The sequence below is a fragment of the Diadema antillarum genome, unplaced genomic scaffold (genome assembly GCF_040938485.1).
Source record: "Diadema antillarum isolate AM-2024a unplaced genomic scaffold, OU_Dant_1.0 scf00000139, whole genome shotgun sequence".
In the NCBI taxonomy this organism is placed as follows: Eukaryota; Metazoa; Echinodermata; class Echinoidea; order Diadematoida; family Diadematidae; genus Diadema; species Diadema antillarum.
This window is the reverse complement of record NW_027271028.1, coordinates 2,668,199-2,689,290: the sequence shown is the minus strand read 5'-3', so window position 1 is coordinate 2,689,290 and position 21,092 is coordinate 2,668,199. Positions and strand designations below refer to the sequence as shown.

Below are 21,092 nucleotides of genomic sequence, written 5' to 3'. Positions count from 1 at the left end.
GCTACAAACGGCAGTTTTTGGATTGTAAAATGTCAAAATTTTCAGGCTCGCTCGTTTCGTTCGCTCGCATTTAATCGTTATGCAATTCTCCTGATGTTGCTGTCAGTAATTGCCAGCAGTTGCGCCCGGTGCGCCCCCTCCCCTTAATTTCCAAAGTGAAAAAATATAGCTACAAACGGCAGTTTTTTGACTGTAAAATGTCAAAATTTTCAAGCTCGCTCGCTTCGCTCGCTCGCATTTAACCGTTATGCAATTCTCCTGATGTTGTTGTCAATAATTGCCAGCAGTTGCGCCCGGTGCGCCCCTCCCCTTAATTTCCAAAGCGAAAAAATATAGCTACAAACGGCAGTTTTTGGACTGTAAAATGTCAAAATTTTCAAGCTCGCTCGCTTCGCTCGCTCGCATTTAATCGTTATGCAATTCTCCTGATGTTGCTGTCAATAATTGCCAGCAGTTGCGCCCGGTGCGCCCCCTCCCCTTAATTTCCAAAGCGAAAAAAATATAGCTACAAACGGCAGTTTGGGGACTGTAAAATGTCAAAATTTTCAAGCTCGCTCGCTTCGCTCGCTCGCATTTAATCGTTATGCAATTCTCCTGATGTTGCTGTCAGTAATTGCCAGCAGTTGCGCCCGGTGCGCCCCCTCCCCTTAATTTCCAAAGCGAAAAAATATAGCTACAAACGGTAGTTTGGGGACTGTAAAATGTCAAAATTATCAACAATCGTTATGCATTTCTCCTGATGTTACTGCCAGCAACTGCCAGCAGTTGCACCCGGTGCAACCCCCTTAATTTCCAAAGCATATATATATATATATACATATATTATTATATATAGCTACAAACGGCAGTTTGGGGACTGTAAAATGTCAAAATTTTCAAGCTCGCTCGCTCCGCTCGCTCGCATTTAATTGTACAGTTATGCAATTCCATGAGGTGCCCCCCCCCATGTTTTGACCCACGGTACGCCACTGAACACCCCCCTTTAAAAAATCCTGGGTACGCCTATGAGTAATACTATTACCCCTGCAGGCAGTTCCCTGAAAGAGGTGCATCAAGTGTTCTTTCATTATGCTAAAAATATAACAATAGAGTTTGTAATTGTCTTTGTATTTTTCTTTATATTGTCACAAATAGGTAGATTCGCCTTTTTAATATTACCATGACTTAGAAAAATGACTAAACCATCATTATCTTCATCGTTATCAATATTGTCATTATAATTATGTTATACTAATAATCATCATTATGATTAGCATCATCATTGTTGATATCAAATAATGATGAAGCTAATGAGACGATTCTAATGCACTTTTTACGGCAGAAAAGACAGCTGGGGGAATACTAGCAGTTTTGTCTTCCCCCCAAAACCGTGGATGTAGCCTGTAACAGTTACTTGCTGAATAAGAACCGCAGCGCACTGTATCTCTGTCATAAGATAAAAAAAACATAATAGCGCCATCTCTCGTCGCACTAGTGCATAATATTACGAGAGATATCAAGATGTCGCTACTCCCAGCAGTCACACGAGCTGGACGGCGCATTTCTACCGTAAGTATCCAAATGTCTTGCTCGAAAAGTCCAAGGCTAGCTTCATTTGATTCTATGAAACTATGTACAAGTTGTTTTTGACCTACTGTCTCTTACATTCCCACGGCTCCAACGTTGCTGCCGTCGTCTTATGCAAGTTACCTTGCATGTTGTTCTGGTGAGTGGTTATGTCAACTCACAGTGTACGGTCACTGCATGAAATATCTCGCCGGCCAGCTACTACAAACCGCACGTACCGGCTCGGGCTGGCTTGTGTGTGCTGCTATGCAGTGGGGGCTTTTTATGGAGTGTCATGTGTGTGAGGCTAGGCTGGATGTTGTGTTACAGCCCATCGTAGAATTCTAGATTCTGATCTCAAGCTTTTATTCTTGCCAAGAATAATATAAATACGAATTATTGTCTTTTGAATATGTGCCTCCTCTCGAAAAAGCCATGCCTAGGGCCTAGGCTAATCTATATGCCAGCTCGTAAGTTCGGCTAGACCCTAAAACCCAGGATGGCCCGGGCCTTGACCGAAAGATCGGTCTGTATCTGTCCGTCGGGGAATGTTCCGCGGAGACTGCGTCTGGCTTCACGGATCCCCTCCGTATACAGACCGAAGTCAATGATGCCAGCTCCTGTGTGGCAGTAGCGCACAGATCAAACGTTACGATAAACCAAATTTCAGACAGCTTTTTTACATTCAAACAAGTTTGACATGACATGACACATTATGCAGCAATATTTGGGGTTAATTTCTCACATTTTGCATTCGAAATACTCACAGTAACGCGGTTATAATGCAGAAATTTTATCCATATCGCAACATCGCCGTTCGCTAGCTGTAGGACGCCATTTTGAATCTGTAAACCAATCACATGCGAGGTACTTTATTAAGTAAAAAAAACACGTAGAAACTACCTCGCATGTGATTGGCTAATAGATTCATACTGTATGTTTCTGCAGTTTGAACGTGACGACGCGACGGGCTGGTTGATGTGTGTTTTGCGTTGAAAATTCGACCGAAATATTGGATTATTCATTAATCTGGTGAGTGTAGTCTATTCTTGAATAGTTGATTTAACTATTCAAGCTTAAATTTGCCGACCTAGGGCCGTGAATTAGACGCAATCGAGAAGGGTGAGGTACCTCACCCAATTTTCCATAGAGACAGTGGTTAAGAACATCCACACAGCAATGGGTACTACAACCTTCCGTCTGTCTACGGAGGACGGCGTTAATGGCAAAATACAAAAGAGTCCTCCGGACAGACGGATCTTTCTGTCTAGCCCGGGCCTAACTCGCCGTAAGTTCTTCATGAAAATATCAAAGATTGTAGCCATCTTTAACGTTAAACGACTTAGCAATGCCGGGATTGGCAGTGGTTGGAAATAATTACCAGAAGGGGAACTTCGAAGTAAATTAGAACTGGTCTAACCTGTTATAGAGTCTAACGTCAAGACACAGATCAGATGCAGATACAAATCATTTTAAATCTGGGCAGCCCACCACACCAGTGTACTGTAGTCTAGTGCCTAGTACTATAGCAGTAGGGCCCTACTGCATATGCATGCTATTTCTAGATTCACTGAGATCGGTAGAACTGAATTTATAGACTATCGCCATTTAACGACTAGCGACTTGACTGTTCTATCTATTATGAAGTCCAGTCCATGTTCTAATGTTTGACTCTTATACCTCCTGTGATATAGTGTGATATGATCTTAAAAAATACAGAAACATTGACATTGTTCCACATCAGAACATTAGTTTATTGTATATTTGTAGGTGGTTTAACTTTACAGACTCTAGAAAATAAAATAGATATAGAATAAAAGCCCAATTTTCGGACACTTAAGCTTTTTTGCAAAATTTATTCAACTCAAATAATACTCTGCAAAATTATATCTATGATAATATATGTTAAGTAAATATATCAACCTACTTATTCCCAATATCGATTTTGTTAAACAGATCATAAAATTTCACAAAATCCCCAAATATTATCACCTTGTCAATTCCCCAAAATTTGGACACGCGCGCAATGTCAATACGCAGACAAGGCCGCTGAAAAATCCGCGCGCGCCATAGCTTGTTGGCGCAAGGTTGCATTGGGGTCGTTGTGGCGCCCGTTCGTATCCGAATTTTGGGGACTCTGCACTTGCATTTAGCCCCTGTACATTTATTTACTGCATTGGCACGTACGGAGATTTTGTTTTTCTTTTGTGTTTTTGAGGATACCATCACACTGAGCTTGCAATAAGCAAAATATCTCGCAACAGAACGGCGAAATTTTTCAATTTTTAGCGCTTTTTCGGCGACCCCGATTCTTTACACGGGATCTAATTCGCGCACGCTTTGGAAAAGTTGCGGCAATTCTGCGTTTTTGATGGCAAAATTTTGAATTTTAGATGGATTTTTGGAGGTGACTCAGGCATTTTCCTGTGATGAATGAGTGTGCCATTATGTGAAATGATGTGATATGGGTGTGTTGTGACAGTAGACTTTGCGGCCTTGTAAAAAGTGGTAAGTGTCCAGATTTTGCAGGCCGGCCAAAAATTGGGGTTCTTACTCTAGACCGAGACCTCTCACTATTCTTACTGCTAACATGCTGATTAGATGTATCGCGATATTGGTTCCGAAATTCAAGTGCTTGTGCCAAAATTTGACCACACTTAAAGAGGATACTAGCAAGAAGTCAAATGTTGGCAGTGAAATTTTGGATGGCTGACTTTACAGAAGCTTGTCTTACACACTTGACACCTTACCTACAGGATGCCTTAATGATTACTTTTCCCATTTTCCCTGTCGATGTAATGACCAGATCACATGAGACACAAAGGCATGCCATAGTCACATGACGACATATTTAGGAAATATACTGGAAGTGAGAACATAGGCCTACACTGTACATGTAGGATTGAAGATTGCCCCTCTTACTGTAATTGGGGTAATGATTTGTCATAAATATTGAAAATGACTACAAGTACACATTGTACATGGTAGCTTTTTTTTTTTCTAATAGAAGACATCAACACCAAACACTACTAAATGCAATTCTGTACCAATTGAAGGCATCCGTGAACTCTTTCCATGCCAGTTGGTGTTTACTGATCTGTACTTAGACACTTTGTGGACTCGTATGCATTGTATGTAACTACAAACAGTAAATGTGACTCAACAGCCTACATACACATTTTGTGTGTATGTAGCTCTTCTCATAGTCACAGCACATGTTTTATAGGCTGTTGTATTGTGGCACCCTAGTGGGCTTGCCTTGTCAAAGTTTTATATGTTACAGCTGTGCAGTAGAGATAACATTGGCAGAGTACAAATGAAATACAATGTAGCATGTCCATACCAATATAAACTTTCCATTTTGTGTAAAATTTTGCATGAAGGATTAATGTTACCGTAATGGATGCTGCTATACAATTTGTAAAAATCTGCCTCCAGAGTATCAGCTGTGATAGGAGGTGGTCTATATACGCACTTATGTGTACGTTGTACTCCACATTGGCAGGTCAACAATGTCCACAAGCTGTCGAGGTGTGTGGCCCCATCCTGGACCCACCACCGGAGGCACATGTCCCTGTCGGAAGCCGTCGAGGAGCAGGATCTGGTCGTGATCGGGTCTGGACCTGGTGGCTACGTGGCTGCCATCAAGGCAGCACAGCTGGGACTAAAAGTGAGTTGCTCCTCCCTCATGCTGTGTTTTCAGAGAAATGACTGCTTCTTTGGAAACCGACTAAGATGTTCAAATTAACCTGTTGAGGACGAGTCCAGAGTATACAGGGGCAAGTGTCTGTGGGAAATGGGTGTTGTAGGAAAATCAGTCTGTCCTCAGTGGGTTAATGATTCTTGCACAGAGTTGTTTTTTATCACACCTGTTTGAATCATTCATTTGAGTAAATATGCAGTACCCACTTTTGTAAGGGATATTAAAGAGCTATCACTGGCTATTAAGTGGAAGCACAGCAGTCTCATTGATGTGATGCTTGTCTCGCAATCAGGTCATGGGTTAGAATCCCACCCAAGTATGTATGCCAATGATTTCTTACTCTTACTTTAGACACTGAATAATCAGTGTTCAAAAACTGCAATATGTAAATCAGTTGCAAAGGAAATAAGATGGTTTTGATATGTGGACTGACATAGCCAGTCTTACTTGTATGTTATTATAGTAAACACATTTGTACATCTGTTGTGAAGCTTCAAAGAAATCGTAGTAAGGCATGATACAGCTACTACTGTACATGTATTTAACTTGATTTTTTTTTTTCATGTATGGGTGATTTTTCAGAGTTTCATGTATTTTTCATGTTACATAATTACAAGCATGTAAATTGTATTGATTGATTGAACAGTAACATGTACATGTACTCCATGCAATTCTCAGCTTAATATACATGTACTTTAGATGGCACATTGTCTAACAAATAGATGAAACACTGGCTATTTTACTTCAGAGAATACCTGCCACTGATTGCAAAATGTCATTTGAAACTTCTTTTTAAAGATTTGAACAGTATATATTTCTATGTTTTTGTCCAGATTTGTAAGTCTGTTGGTACATTGTTGTAGAAAGCATGCTATTGGGAACATGTGCATGTGTAGATACATCTATAGTCGGAGTAAGGAAGGGATATTTTGACATATGACTGGCTCTCATGTTTCCACAGACAACATGTGTGGAGAAAAATGACACCCTTGGAGGTACCTGTCTCAATGTGGGCTGTATCCCATCCAAGGCTTTGCTCAATAACTCACACCTCTACCACATGGCCACGTCCAAGGACTTCAAGAACAGAGGCATTGATGGTGGGTATACCTTCTGCATTTTGTACTATGTACAGCAGGTGAACTGTGCTAACATGTATCTAGCAGAGAACTCATGTAACACTCAAGTCTGATCAGTGGAGTTTGGATTTATTTCAGGCATCACTTACTGGAAAACATGATTGTCAGCTAAAAATACTGCACAACATTGTTAACAGTGCCTTAAGCAGGGTGCTGCATAACTTTATTTCACCACTTGCCTGGTCAGGCAAGCAGATTTTCAAATTTATTGCAAAACACATGCCCACAAAGAAAGTCCAAAATATAAGAAAATGATATAGAAAATCATGTGTTAGTCAAGGGCTTAATAAAACACAATCATCTCAATAAACAGACACATTGCTTTGCATGCATAAACACAATGGAGTAACAAACTTGGTCCGATCAAGTGTTGCCATTGCATTGCATTGGGGCTTCTTCAAAAATCAAGTGTTGGAAAGTTGCAGAAATGAAATATTAAGTGTGTTGCATCTCTAAACAGCCATTATCTTTGGGCTTGTGTATGGTTGACTTTGTGGGGTTTTGAGGGGAATAAGTGAAAGAAAGGTGGCGTTTAAATTTATTGCTTGCCCTATTCTGGCAAGCATTTGTATCATTGTTCAAAAACACTTGCCCAAATTTGATTTTCACTGGCCCCGGGCAATCGGGCAAATGCTCATGTAGCACCCTGCCGTAAGACATACAATTGTTACTGATACAATGTAATAAGGTTTTAAGGCTCTTAGCAACGCTGCATACTGGCACTGGTCCGATTGTCCAGACCCAGTAAAAATCACTATCCGACCAGTGACTTTTTCAGGAATGACCAGTAAAAAATAGAAAAACTGGAACCTACTGGTCCGACAGAATGGTGGGACCAGTAGAAAATATAGTTTATTGTGCAGCCCTGCTCTAAGGTAAGGAGAGAACATCACTTTGATAATTTATGTGAATGATATATAATGCAATGGTCAAAACAACACTTCTTTCCTGTTTTCTACTGCAGTTGGAGAGGTGAAGCTAAACTTACCACAGATGATGGGACAGAAGTCTGATGCAGTTAAAGCGCTGACGAATGGTATCGCACATCTCTTCAAGCAGAATGCCGTAAGTCACTTTGAATCATCCTCAGACTTCGGAAGTAATAGGGAAGCTATGGAGGGTATCATCCAATGCTTAGAGACAAGCAGCATCAAAGCATCGTCAAAGTGGATCAGTTTACTTCTTTTTGACACTGATTATTTTTGACAAAAAATAGGCTGTATGGGGTTTCTGTATCTACATTTCTGTCTGTTTCTTGTATATCTGGAACTAATGGAAATGAGAGCAGGTGTACAATGTACAATGTACAATGTAGATCATGTGCTAATCTTATAGTGGTTTTGTAATATAGCCATGATTAAAAGATAAAACGAATACAATAAAGTTAACTTTGATTTGCCTGCAGTATTCATTTCTGTCTGACAGGGACAGTCTAATGATCACATGTTCTCATTCAAATATTACTCCCCCCCCCCCCCCCCCCCCCCCCCCCACCCCAGGATCACAACTGGAATTCACGTAGAGAGCATAGTGATACCCAGCATTGTGTAGTCATGTCTACTATTATCAAATAACATCCAGATGCACTGTGATGTAGAGAGGCAGTGGAGAATCCACTGCTTTGTCATGGAGATGGACCCCTGTCAAGTATAGTGATTGATCTTGTTGAGCAATCAAGCCTACATTTCTGCATTGGCTATATGGTTTTGCCATGTTGATGGAGGAGGACAAATAGCTGACCAGCCAGCCCAAACCTTTCCCCTTTCAGGTCACCAGGATCCAGGGGCACGGCAAGATCACGGGACCCAACGAGGTGGCGGTGCTGCACCCGGACGGCAAGATTAAGGAGGTGGTGAAGACGAAGAACATCCTGATTGCCACGGGCTCAGAAGTGACACCCTTCCCAGGAGTTGAGGTGAGTCCAGTGGACAGTCATGAGCCCTTCTAATGCCAGGCATTAGGGTTTGTATGACTCATCTTAGGGTATTGGAGGCACTATTTGTCATGTTTTATGTATTCTGTAGTTGATGCATGTGCAAAAGGATCAATGTGTGTAAGATCAATTAGACTTTGTAATTTGTTTGTGGTAAGCATTTACTCTAGTCTCCCTTTCGCATATAGTTTAAATATTTCGATGCTGGAAGTTGGGTCCATATTTCATTTCATTTATTTCCACATCCTGATAAAACACATTTACAAAGAATATAGGAATTAGATACAATACAGGAAAAATGTTCAACTTAAAACGTATACACATATACTGGCCATACAAGTTGTACGCAACATGCAAATGAATGAGTTGATCTTTTTCACCCACTTGCAACATGGGGAGTTCATGCGTGGTCACACTTTCGGTGTTCTTTTGTACACTTCTGGTAATGCACAGTTACTTTGCAGCAGGCATTGGCAAAGCGTATATGCAGTATTCGCATCAAAAATTTTTCTTGAAAAGACATTTTGAAGTTGGTGCCTGCATTTGTACATGGAGCCACATGATTGCTGCATAATATATTATCTTGTGTATTGCTTCCTCCTCTACCAGGTTGATGAGAAGACAGTGGTGTCGTCAACAGGGGCTCTCTCCCTGGAGAGAGTACCAGATCACATGGTCCTCATCGGTGGGGGCGTCATTGGCTTAGAACTGGTAAGGGCAACGGTGCCTTTGTGGAAAGTCCATTGTTGCTAATATATCATTGCATCGTGTATCACTAGATCAAACTCTACCGGGTTATTGCAACTGATTGACAAATTACCCTACATCAACAGAAATAAGCACTGAATTGATCAATGTTTTAGTAGTAGCCATGACAAAAGAAATTGACAAATTGCCCTACATCAACAGAAATAATCACTGAATTAATCAGTGTTTTAGTAGTAGCTATGACAAAAGAAATCTCCATTAATTTTCATGTATTGTGAGTTAAATTTGTGAGCAATTTAAGATTATGCATTGAGGTAGGTTGTATCCAATATGATTCACTATTAAAGTAAATAGAGTATCTGAGGAAGATCTTTTCTTTGTACTTTCCTACTGACACTGCAAATGATGCAAATCGTGATAGAATTCACTCATTTTACTTATTTCAAAGAAATAAGGTTTTTTACTTGTCAGTAGGAGATTTGTGGAAGTAATGAAAATGTCAACCTATCACACTTGCATGTGCATGTGGGATCAATATGAAAATCAACTTGAACATGGAATCAAGTTTCATTCTATGATTCTGAGATGAAACAAAATATAGCAGATGCATGAATAATTATTCATTAACTCATATTTAGATTTATGGTCACTTACAACCATAGATTTGTTGTCAAAAATGACTGGCTTTATGTGCTGCTATTATCATTATTGTTTTTCTCCCATGCCAGGGTTCAGTATGGCAGCGTCTGGGGGCAAAAGTCACAGCAGTCGAGTTTCTGGGTCACATAGGTGGAGTTGGAATCGACATGGAGATGGCGTGAGTAGATGACTTTGTTCAAATCCCAGAGCCCATCTTTTCCTAATCTGAAGCAGTGAGCTCTCTCTGAGGTTGCTTTGTCTATAACAGTATTGGGCTGTGCTCTCTCTTTGGCTACTTAATGATCCAGTAGTGTGGGAATACCATGGAGTGGGAAGGCTAGCTCAGCTCGGATATCTTTGAGAATCACTGTCATGAATTTATCATAGATCTCTATGGAAGTGCACACACAGCCAAAGAATCTTGAGTGGAGTTGACTGTGACCGATGAGCATACAAATATGCTTTGATGCACATATTGGCTGATGGGTGCTATACATATCCGTGGCTTTTGAATGTACCCCAATGGGCAGTGAAAGAAGATGATTTCAGTCAGGCCACCCATGTCCCCCTATGCTACCAGGTCGTTATGAATGCCCCTGGATGTATGATGTATTGACAATGTCAATGATATATTGCCAAGATTTGATATTAATTATGGAGAGTAACCAGGGAAAGAAATTCTAAATTCTAAATAACATTTTTATGCCTCCGCCAACGAAGTGGCCGGAGGCATTATGTTTTCGGGTCGTCCGTCCGTCCGTCCGTCCCGTTTTGTTTTTGTCGATATCTCAAGAACCGTGTGGTCGTTTTACATCAAACTTGGTACGAGGGTATATCCTGGGGGGATAATACTTTGTTTGGATTTTAGGGTCACAGGGTCAAAGGTCAAAGGTCACAGGTTATTTTGTGAAAAAAAAGGTTGAAAATTCATGTTTTTCTCCATATCTCGCAAATGGTTGAAGGTATCTTCATGAAACTTAGTATATATGCTTGTTCCAATGGGCAGTGATTATCTAGGGAAGTTGGGGGTCATGGTTCAAAGGTCAGGGGGTCAAAGGTCAAGGTCAACTCCTCAAAATATCACTACTTTCCTTATATTTATGCAATGCCTGAAGGTTTTTTGTTTTTTTTTAAACTTGATGTATACATGTATTACCCAATATATATTCTGTGGGAAGTTTCTTGCCAAAAGGTCAAAGGTCAAAAGGTCAAAGGTCAAGTGAAAGTGCTGAATTGCACTTTTTCCTCCATATCTCAAAAGTAACTCAAGGTATCATCATGAAACTTACATATTTATGCATGTTCAACCTAACAGTGATTCTCTTTGGAATGGTGAGGTCAAAGGTCAAAGGCCAGGTTTAGATAATGCTATTTTCCCATTTGATACTGAAATTATACTTCTTCTCAATACCTTGAAAAGTACTCAATGCATAAACTTATAAAAGGGTCAAAAGTCAAGTAAAAATCATCAGTTCCCCAAATACCTGCGCTCTGACATTTTAATCATTCAACCAATTGAACCTAGTTCTAGGAAAGTGAACATTCAGCACATTTGTGTCAAACCTGTCATTTTAATATTTTGCCAATTGTGTGAAACTGTCATCACACATTGTCAAGACATTGTACTATAGACCTATTAGGAGAACCATGCATTATGGCGGAGGCATATCAGTCACCGTAGCGTTATATCTAGTTCAACATCTTATATTGTTACATAGTCATCATCATTGTATTATGTAGATGTAAATCCATAGTAAAATTAGAGACAGAAAAGCAGTGCATGATATCATGAGATGACTGTGCACAAAGTGCAAAAGCTGCATTGTTATTGTGATGATGCTGCGAGAAAGGTTGCCATGGAAAATCAAAGTTTACATTATTTGTTCTTTGAGTACTGGGGCCAACCAACATAATTTGTCAGATGATAATTTGGCTGTCAGAAACATACTGAATGATCTAGTCCTAGGAATGGAGTAGCTGCAGTGGACTCCCATTATAACGAAGTCCTTGGGACTGGCAGCTTTCTTTCGTTATATCGAAATTTTGTTATAACTGAACAAATAAACAATTGAAATACATAGAGTGGATAATGTTGCGGCATGAATTTTTACTTCATTGTAACCGGAATTTCATCATAACCGGGAGTGCACGGGAGTGCACTGTATTTTGGGCAGGTAATAAGTCCCCCAACGGTATGCCAGACCCTTTGATGGAATGATTTTTTGAATCCCTCCCCTACAAGTCATCACCTAGAAATGTTTCCAAAGTGACTTCAGCAGTTCAGAGTTCAGTCACACCATTTCTCTTCATACCACCGTGGTCACACAAATGAGATGGAAAGTAATAGATGACAGATAGAAGAAATAAATGATCTTTTTGTATTTTGTAGGAAGAACTTTCAGAGGATTCTCTCCAAGCAAGGCATCAAGTTCATGCTCAACACCAAAGTGATGTCAGCATCACGCTCCGGCGATGACATTATGGTGTCTGTTGAGTCTGTCAAGGACCCAAACAAGAAGGAGGAACTGGCCTGCGACACATTACTTGTCTGCATCGGGCGTCGGCCTTACACCAGCAACCTTGGTCTTGAGGTTAGATAATATTTGTCTCTCTTCTTTTCTCAACAATCTATCTTATAAGCGGAGTTTGTTTTGTAAAGCTGCCAAAAGGCTTCCTGAAAACTACAATATTCCTTTATGTTCAGATATAAGACTATAGATATCTCGCTGATTTAGGGAATTACTTTTGCCCATTGAGTGGCATGTTATAGAAAAGAATTTCCTTGGCGGCTCTTTGCAATTGCCTTGCCTTTTGGAACATGTATGTTAATGTTGGCAGCCCTGATTTTGAGTGATTTTAGTTTGAATTCGAGAGTTCATGGCTAGTTCTCAGCTCATTCAGATTAGTATTTAGCAGTCATCCAAGCTACTGTAGTGTGCTATTGCACAATTGATGTGCTTGTGTCAAATTTCAGTATTGTATTTTGCATTACATCATAGTTCTTTGGGTAATGCATTGTATTATGTGACTGGACAAAATGTGAATTGTGTGTAAGGATGTCTTTTGTTTTAAAGAAGTGAATACACGCAGAGAAACATTGGGATGTTTGTCTTTGAAGTCGACTATAGGCAGTTTCAAAGAAGTTCGGGAGAATCCTAATCTCACATCATCAGTTTACCATCTGCAGTCTCTATTGTAAGTACATGTACAAAGTAGTAATCCCCACAGAGACGTACATTAATTACTCTGAAGGCCCCTGAAAGGTGTCATGAGCATCCCTCGGTTATGAAGTACAACTCGTGGAATTGCTGTCATTTTTTTATTCCTGAACCTACTGATTGGGTGATTTGACATTCTGCACATTGCTCAACTTCCTCGAGAGTAATCTTCAACTTAGAAGACTTGAGCTGGCAGAGGGAGCACTTCAAACTGGGCTGCATTGTCTAATGTTTCCTGTATTTTGTTATGCCATCAATGAGATAGTAAATTCTGGTATTGCTGCTATTTCATCATGTCTTCATGTCACACAGAAGGAGAAACAAAAATGCTTTTGTGGGTTATTCATGTTGTCATCCTGCTTTTGCTTTCCAGGAGTTGGGAATTTCCCTGGATGAGAGGGGTAGGATACCTGTGAATGCCCGCTTTGCCACATCAGTACCAAGGTATGTAGCCAAAGTGGTGGAGAAAGGGAGAAAGATGCCATTGTTTTCACTTCTTTCTCTGCTCCTCCTCCCCCTCCTTCCGCACCCACCCTTCTCTCTGTCTCTATCCTGTCTCTGCCACACATCCCCATTAACCCTGATAGCTCTCTTAGTTCATGCAGAGGATATATTTCTTTGGAAAATATATGCTGGTTCAGAAGATAAAGAGAATGCTGTAATCTTCTTTTTTTTTTTTTGTCATCCTGTTCGGTGTAGTTATGGTTGTGTACTTTCTTGTGGTCCTGTTGACAAAAAGAAAAAGAAAATAAAAAAGAAAAGGAAATTCACCCACTACGATATACATGTGTACCATGTTACGTAAAATGAATGTGTCATATTGTAGTGTTGTGTATTAAAACAATCAATCATTCATTGTCTTGTGTTATCTATGTATATAGAATGGTATGTTCTTTCTGATGGGTTTAAGCGATATATGCGGGCGTCAGTCCTTCTTTGGAAAGCAAGAAGTGCAATGACCTTTCTTTGATGAAATGGAGAATATGAAAGTCAACCTCATGCATCTTAGAAGTTGACAGCTATAGTGCACAGAGGTGCCAAGTCTTTGTGATTCAGCAAGAATCTCCATGAAATGTGAAATCTCTCTCCATGTCTTGACAAAGGAGTATCAGACCCCCCCCCCCCCACCCCCCCGGAATAAGTTATGCCCATTGAGATGTTTGGAGTGTGTAACATATCTGGATCTCCCTCACAGTTTTCTGGAATCTCCTGGCTTTTAATATGTGAATTTTGGTAACTCTGGTAGTGGGGGGGGGGGGGGGGGGGGGGAGGGGGGAACAAAGCATGCACTCAGATGCCATGTGTCAAAACCAAGGCTAGTGAGCGTAGTTTCTCGTTTTGTGGACCAATCAGCATGCTCATCACGTTCAGTGTCAGTTTTCAAATAGAATCTGAAAAAGTTCTGTTTTTTTACTTTGTCATTGAGCCGAGTTTACCTTGTAAAGTGGCCTGACTGCACATTGGTCAGTTTGATCGGAAATGCACTCTTCAAAGGCTGCTTTATTAGTACAAACTAATAGTTGTGTGGTCATTTTCATTCCCCTCCCCCGTAGCGTGTTTGCCATTGGTGACTGCATCCATGGGCCGATGCTTGCACATAAAGCCGAAGACGAGGGTATCATCGCAGTGGAAGGCATTGCTGGTGGGCCAGTTCACATTGACTACAACTGCGTGCCGTCGGTCATCTACACACACCCCGAAGTCGCCTGGGTGGGCAAGACGGAGGAGCAGCTGAAGGAAGAAGGCATCAAGTACAAAGTGGGCAAGTTCCCCTTTGCCGCCAACAGCAGGGCCAAGACAAATGGTGAGGAGGGCAGTCAGATGTGGGGATGGGGGGTGCATTTTCATCAGGCATGTTGTCAAATATTTTTTTCTGACAAACTGTTTAAAGCTACTGAAATCCTTGCATCTGACAGGCTGAGAGCAGATACAATCTAAACAAGCTGAAGCTACTATCTACATCATTGCATGCTGTGGATATGAGTGTGAATTTAATACGGATATTCAAGGTTTTTTTTACTCATTGGGTGTAAGGCAGTGAAATTAAATATCAGCTGTGTTTAGTGATTAGCTCTGTTTTTGATTAATGACAGAGAGAATTGATGTCTTACAAAGTGGTTTTGAAACATAGGGTATTAGCCAATATCTGTCTTTGACTTTTAATTTGATGTTTAGCCCTTTCTGTGCTTTGTTAACTGATTGATGTGCAAGCTTGAGGGCTTTCTTCACCAATAGACAAAGATGTCAGGGAAACTAATTGCTAGTGAAAAGGGATAACCTAATCTCTCTAATCTCTATTGTGTCACCATGGCCTCCCTGTTGGACTATTAACCTGTTCCTTCACCAATTCTCTAAATACCTTCAATGTCCCCAAACGAGATTCTTTTTGACGTCAACAGAGAACGGACAGGTTGGTAATCCACCTGTGCCAAAGCAGTCAAGCAGTGCATGCATCCCCTCCCCATGGTCAACTACATGTGCCCTTGAACAATAGAAATATCGATCGGGTGCAATATGTGAATGAAGAGTGCGCTGATGGGCTCACAGGCTCTTTTGTTCTACACAAATCAGGCATCAGAATGTGATGACTGGGGTCAGCGAACACAGATATCTACTGTGATCAGCTTTAATTGCTAAATGTACATGTTCATGCGAGTTTTGTAGCAGAGCAAGGGCAAACTCAATCAGAAGAAAGGTAAAGAATACTGTGATATACGGATTCTTCCAATAGAAAGAGAACAAGTGCTGATAGAATAAACTCTAACATTTCTGTCAAACCCATTTTGGGGGACTTTATAACATATAAAGAAGCATGAATCTTGGCCAAGAAAGCACGAACTGTTGTCTTCATCTTGATAACCTGGTATACCAGGTTCCTGTATATCAGTTGCTCCCACGGGAACCTGGTAAACCAGGTTCCCATATGGAACAGGTTAAGGCACACTGCTACACCTGAATGGGTTTGCTAACTTTGCAAATTAGTTAAATTTGGATGGATTACTGGTTTGTTGTTGTTTTAAAGAACGAAAGAAGAGAGAGAGAAATGGGGCCCTAAAATTACTGGGTGCTGATGAAAGAGCCTGAAAAGTTCAGCCGAGGGCATGGACACATAAAAAAGGGTTGAGTAAAGTCAGATGAGTACATCAGTTGGGGAAAGGTAATTGCTCAAGTTCTTAAAGGGGATGGCTAGTAACTGATCAGTGGGAATCAGTGGGAATGCTGGGGGATGATTGTTCCAATCCTTGTGGGATTCATTTCAAGAGTACATTATATATCTATTGTTGTGTGAAAATTATTTGCTTCAGAATTGTCTCATATTCAAGTAATGTGCAGTCTAATCGCCCAGTCACTGTACAGGCATGCTAACCTGGAAATATTAAACTGCATATTACTTGAATATGAGACCATTCTGAAGCAAATAATTTTCACACAACAATAGATATATAATGTACTCTTGAAATGAATCCCACAAGGATTGGAACAATCATCCCCCAGCATTCCCACTGATTCCCACTGATCAGTTACTAGCCATCCCCTCTAACCCATTGAAGACTAGTCCCGAGTATACTCGGGCAGGTGTCTATGGGAAATATGTGTTATATCAAAATTAGTCCATCCTCAATGGGTTGAAATACCCAAGTGTGCTTGATAAGATGAAAATTGTATAGCATCCAGTGTGGGTGACACAACATTTGCTCCTGCGACATTTGCTCCAGTTCTATTTTATCCAAGTACTTAGGGTTTGTAGGTTAAGTTTGATGCGAGGATTAGAGGTAGGGTTATAGTTTTTGGTAGGTTTTATGTTTGGCGTGGTGTGCTGATAATTCATTGGAGCAACTGTCGCAGAAGCAAATGTCATGGGGCATCATTATGATACCTTGCGCATTCATTTTAAATTGTTATTTGTTTTCTTTCATGTCCTTGCAGCCGATACCGATGGCCTGGTGAAGATGCTGAGTGATGCAGAGACAGATAGGATTCTGGGAGCACACATCATCGGTGCGGGAGCAGGGGAGATGATCAATGAGGCAGCGCTGGCCATGGAGTATGGAGCATCATGTGAGGACGTTGCAAGGGTCTGCCATGCACATCCGGTGAGTATCTTTCTTGGTGTTTCTTCTGTATCGCTTTCTCTCTCATCTCATCGGTTGGTGATAGCACTGATCGGGAGAGAGCCTCAGAAATGCAGATTTTTGTATGATTAGTCTTTGGCTTATTGCATACCTTTCCCATGGTCTTTTTATTTGTCAGTTGTTTATGTGGAAGCCATGCTGGTATATTCGTTTTCATCATATGTGAAATGGAGGGGATATTTGCTGTTTTATGTATTTGATTTGGTGATTATGCTTTGACTACAGAATATGATAGAATATAGTCATTCCTTTGTCATGCAACTACATTTGGCTGTTGTAGTGTTATTGCCAACGATTCATCGTAGCATGCATTCTTTTTGGTCGCTGTGATTGAGCTGTGTCATATTGCATCACATCACATGAAAACAAGACTGAAGTTTTAGATGTTATGGAAAGTTTCCACAGTAAAGACCATTGTGAGATGATTGTACAGAAAGCTTACTTGTCTATTTATTATTGTGTGTGTGTGTGCGTGTGTGTGTGTGTGTGTGTATGTGTGTCTCGTGTGTAGCAGCAGATGATCTTTTCGAAAGAATATGCGTGAACTGAAATACATATTGAACTTGGCTTTCTCTGTCATGTTCTCCTTACAGACCGTTTCCGAGGCATTCAGAGAGGCGAATATGGCAGCGTACATCGGGAAGGCGATAAACTTTTAATGCACCCCCCGCAGAATATTGTATAAAGTACCCCATAGAGGAACTAGTATTTTATTTCTACATATATAAAAGAATGAGAAGGCAAAAAATGGGTCTGTTGTGAACCTCTGAAGCATTTCAGCAGATTCAACAAGCTTGTGCTTCTGTGCCAAGTGATAGATATATATATGCCTTTGAACCAGAAACAGTTTTCATAGTTTAATCCTTTCACTTTCCATAACAAAGAAAAACAAATAAACAAGCAGGGGGTGGGGGAAGGGGGATTTAAGTGTATAAGTATGTCATTGTGCCATTCAGTTCCTTCAAAGCATGTTTCGTTTTGTTTGTTTTGTTTTGTTTTTATTCCAAGTACACATAAGTGCGACCTTAGGCTCGCTTTGCGTGTGTCTCGGGGGTGGTTACAATTCACATGCAGGGGCTCTGTACATTTGTGTGTGAGGGTCATGTAGTAGGAGGCACTGCTGGAAGCTCTAAGGGTGTGGGGGTGGGACCAGGCTGTCGCTGGATGCAGGGTACAGCAGGCACGCAATGTCTGAAGCAGACTTTGCAGAGAAGATGGTGCTGGTGACTGGAGAGAAGATTGCATGGATATGTTACTCAGATATCACTTGCATGTTGTAGTCTTTTGCGCACAGAGCACCCTCACATGGTGATGATGTAGTGTGCTGTGCCATCACTATTGCCAAAGCAGCGCAAGCAAGTCCATAACTGTGCGTGATGGTGACCGGCGAGCAAGCACCTGGTTGTGCAACTAAATGACAAAGTGATGTGCACTCTATCATCAAGTTTTCATTTTTGTGCATCCTTTCTGCTCAGTTGATGGAAAATGGCGATGCTTGTCTGACGCTGGAAATGTTAAGATTTCAAATTCAAGCAGCCAGAGATGTACAAATGATATGGCTGTTCCTCTGCAGCAAGCGTCCAGTGTGTACAGTATGCGTGCAATGTCAGATGTTAATTTTTTTCCCGCATCTGCTGCTGCTCTCCATCCCGTGACGTAATGATATATAAACCCATTGACTATGGAGATGTGGTTAGTCCTGCGCATAGTCTATGAGAATTTTAGAATTTCTTTGAAAATGGGTTAAATGATTAATAAAAAAATAAGAGAAGAAAAAGAAAATACTCCCAAAACACAATGTGCCCATATGGTTCATGACTCTTGAAGTGCTGAGCTGCTTATCCAAGGTTCAGGTTTTATCTTTTCAAATGATTTTATGATGCGATTCCCTCCCACCTCCCTGCTTCTATCATTATACTGTAGTATCTGTTCTTTGTGGGAGATAATGGTAAACTTGTAGGATGTTTCCAAGATGAAAGGTATGGACAAGTTGCCATGAATAGAGCTACTTCAAACGAATGTGGATGCACGGAGATACCTATCGCCTTTGGTTGGTTTCATTCAAAACTCTTATTTTGCTACCACATGATAGTGTGTACATGTGCCAATTCATAACAGATATAGCTATTCATTGCCCATTCATCATTACAGCAGAAGCTAATGGGACTAACTGTGGGGAATAAGTGAATTAGGTAGCTCAATGACATGCCCTACTGACAATGTAAACTGCATGTGGCAGCTGAAATGTTAAATGTATGAGATGGGGCCCTACCTGGCCAGGACCTAGGTTCAAACTGTTTGAGACAGATTCGATTTCTGACATCTCAAAGAGAATTTTTACTCGGTGCTGGCGCTAATTTATGTTGTTGAGGATCAGCCTTTGAACCAAGAGCATTGAGCATTCTCCCATGGTTTGGTGTCGCATTAATCTATCACAAGCCTTTTTTTCTTTCTCTCTCTCTCTATCCCTCACTATCTTTCTCTTATTGTCTTTCCTTCTTGCTCTTTCTGTATTATCTCTTTCTCTCCTCTAATAAAAAAAAAATGAGTGTGACAGCATGCAATTTCAGCAACATTTCATCCTGACTGTCCATCATATACGCTGAGTGCAAGGCGGATGAATGCAAGGCAGATGAATGCTGCCAGCATTTCTTTCTAGTCCTGCCTGCCTAGCTGTTTTCAGAAGGATTTGGATGGTTGTTGGTTGTACATTTTTTTTTTTTTTTTTGGGGGGGGGGGGGGGGGGGGGCGGGGAGCGATGGCCTTCCGAGATACACTTGATGTCATGTAGGGCATCATTTGCATAACACTTTTATTTTTCTGGTGTTAGAGGTATTCATTGTCGTATGCTTTGAGTGACATATATTAAAAAAAAAGGTGTTCAATTGTGTGATTATACTGTGCAAGGACATTGTTGCCGTAGGATATACCACCCTTGAATCTTATCATTATTCCACCCTTGAATGTGCCCCCAATGTGTAGGTGGTATTAGGCATCTACTAAGAGACCTAAGTGTTTGTGTCTGGTCACATGATAATGTTGACAATTTAGTTTATGGGCCCTCCTTTTGTTTTATAAATGATAAGAGATTTGAATAAAATTCAAAACTGAAGAAAAAAAAAATGTTTGTTTATAGTGTGTTGCTTCAAACTACTACTTTTGATCGGAATTAAAAGATATTGTGGTGTATCTGTGTGTGTGTGTGTGTGTGTTTGTATACATATATACAACGTACATGTATATGTATATACAGTATTGACCTACTGTTGTGAATCTATACTTTCTTAGGACTCCGAGCAGAAACTAATTGCTGTTATATATATATATATATATATATATATATATATATATATACACTGTATATATATATATATATATATATATATATATATATATATATATATATATATATATATATATATATACAGTACTTACATTCTGTACACATATTCATTTGTGGAGTAGTAAGTACGCAGAACAATAATATGCAGACTATTCTAGCATGCCTGCCTCCTAGGTGAAGACCCTAAACGTGGATGCCCTGTTTAAAACGTGAGTTCTGTAGGCTGTAGATACTGTCATGTGCAAGTGCATTGAAATGAAGTTCATGTTTTCGGCAATTTGATTGAGCAGCAGCTCTTAACCCTTTAGCACATAATGGCTTATAGTCCCCTGGAAGGTACAGCAATATTGCTCTCATTTTGACAACTTTGTAAATGATGTAAAATAGTTAAATGCATGTTCAATGGTGGATCCAGGGATGAGCGCCCCGGGCGTGCACCCCCCTCTATTTTTTGTTGACCCAAAAGAAATAAAAGAAGAAAAATTGGGGGAGGGGCGCATGCACCCCCCTTTAATTTTGTAAAGGCGCCCCCTCTTTACAGAATTCCTGGATCCGTCCCTGATGTTTATAAGTTGTTCATTTGAAAGCATATTAAGACTTTACCAAGAGAAATGGTATGTCACAGAAGTTATTCTGACATACTTTTGTTAATCTTTGACCTCTTTCAAATTACATAATTTATATGTTACATATGAAAAATATGAATGTAAAACTATTTTTAAAAATGGATG

General features: G+C 40.4%; 1 protein-coding gene across 1 annotated transcript; it reads left to right on the top strand.

Moving 5' to 3' along the window:
- The first annotated feature begins 1,493 nt into the window (after positions 1 to 1,493).
- LOC139721176 (dihydrolipoyl dehydrogenase, mitochondrial-like) lies at positions 1,494 to 17,921 on the top strand. Its single transcript, XM_071632503.1, has 12 exons — positions 1,494 to 1,548; positions 5,051 to 5,215; positions 6,210 to 6,348; positions 7,352 to 7,452; positions 8,156 to 8,302; positions 8,930 to 9,031; positions 9,757 to 9,845; positions 12,057 to 12,258; positions 13,259 to 13,329; positions 14,439 to 14,689; positions 16,813 to 16,979; positions 17,612 to 17,921. The coding sequence occupies exons 1-12, from the start codon at positions 1,501 to 1,503 to the stop codon at positions 17,675 to 17,677; spliced, it is 1,548 nt and encodes a 515-aa protein (XP_071488604.1). The 5' UTR covers positions 1,494 to 1,500; the 3' UTR covers positions 17,678 to 17,921.
- Positions 17,922 to 21,092: the final 3,171 nt, after the last annotated feature.

What these genes read in the sequence shown, in the direction of transcription:
- LOC139721176 (XM_071632503.1), top strand. Translation starts at nt 1,501, where the DNA reads ATGTCGCTACTCCCAGCAGTCACACGAGCTGGACGGCGCATTTCTACC. An exon ending in CAAGAACAGAGGCATTGATG is followed by an intron (nt 6,349 to 7,351) that starts GTGGGTATACCT and finishes TTTCTACTGCAG; the next exon opens with TTGGAGAGGTGAAGCTAAAC. An exon ending in CAGCAGGGCCAAGACAAATG is followed by an intron (nt 14,690 to 16,812) that starts GTGAGGAGGGCA and finishes ATGTCCTTGCAG; the next exon opens with CCGATACCGATGGCCTGGTG.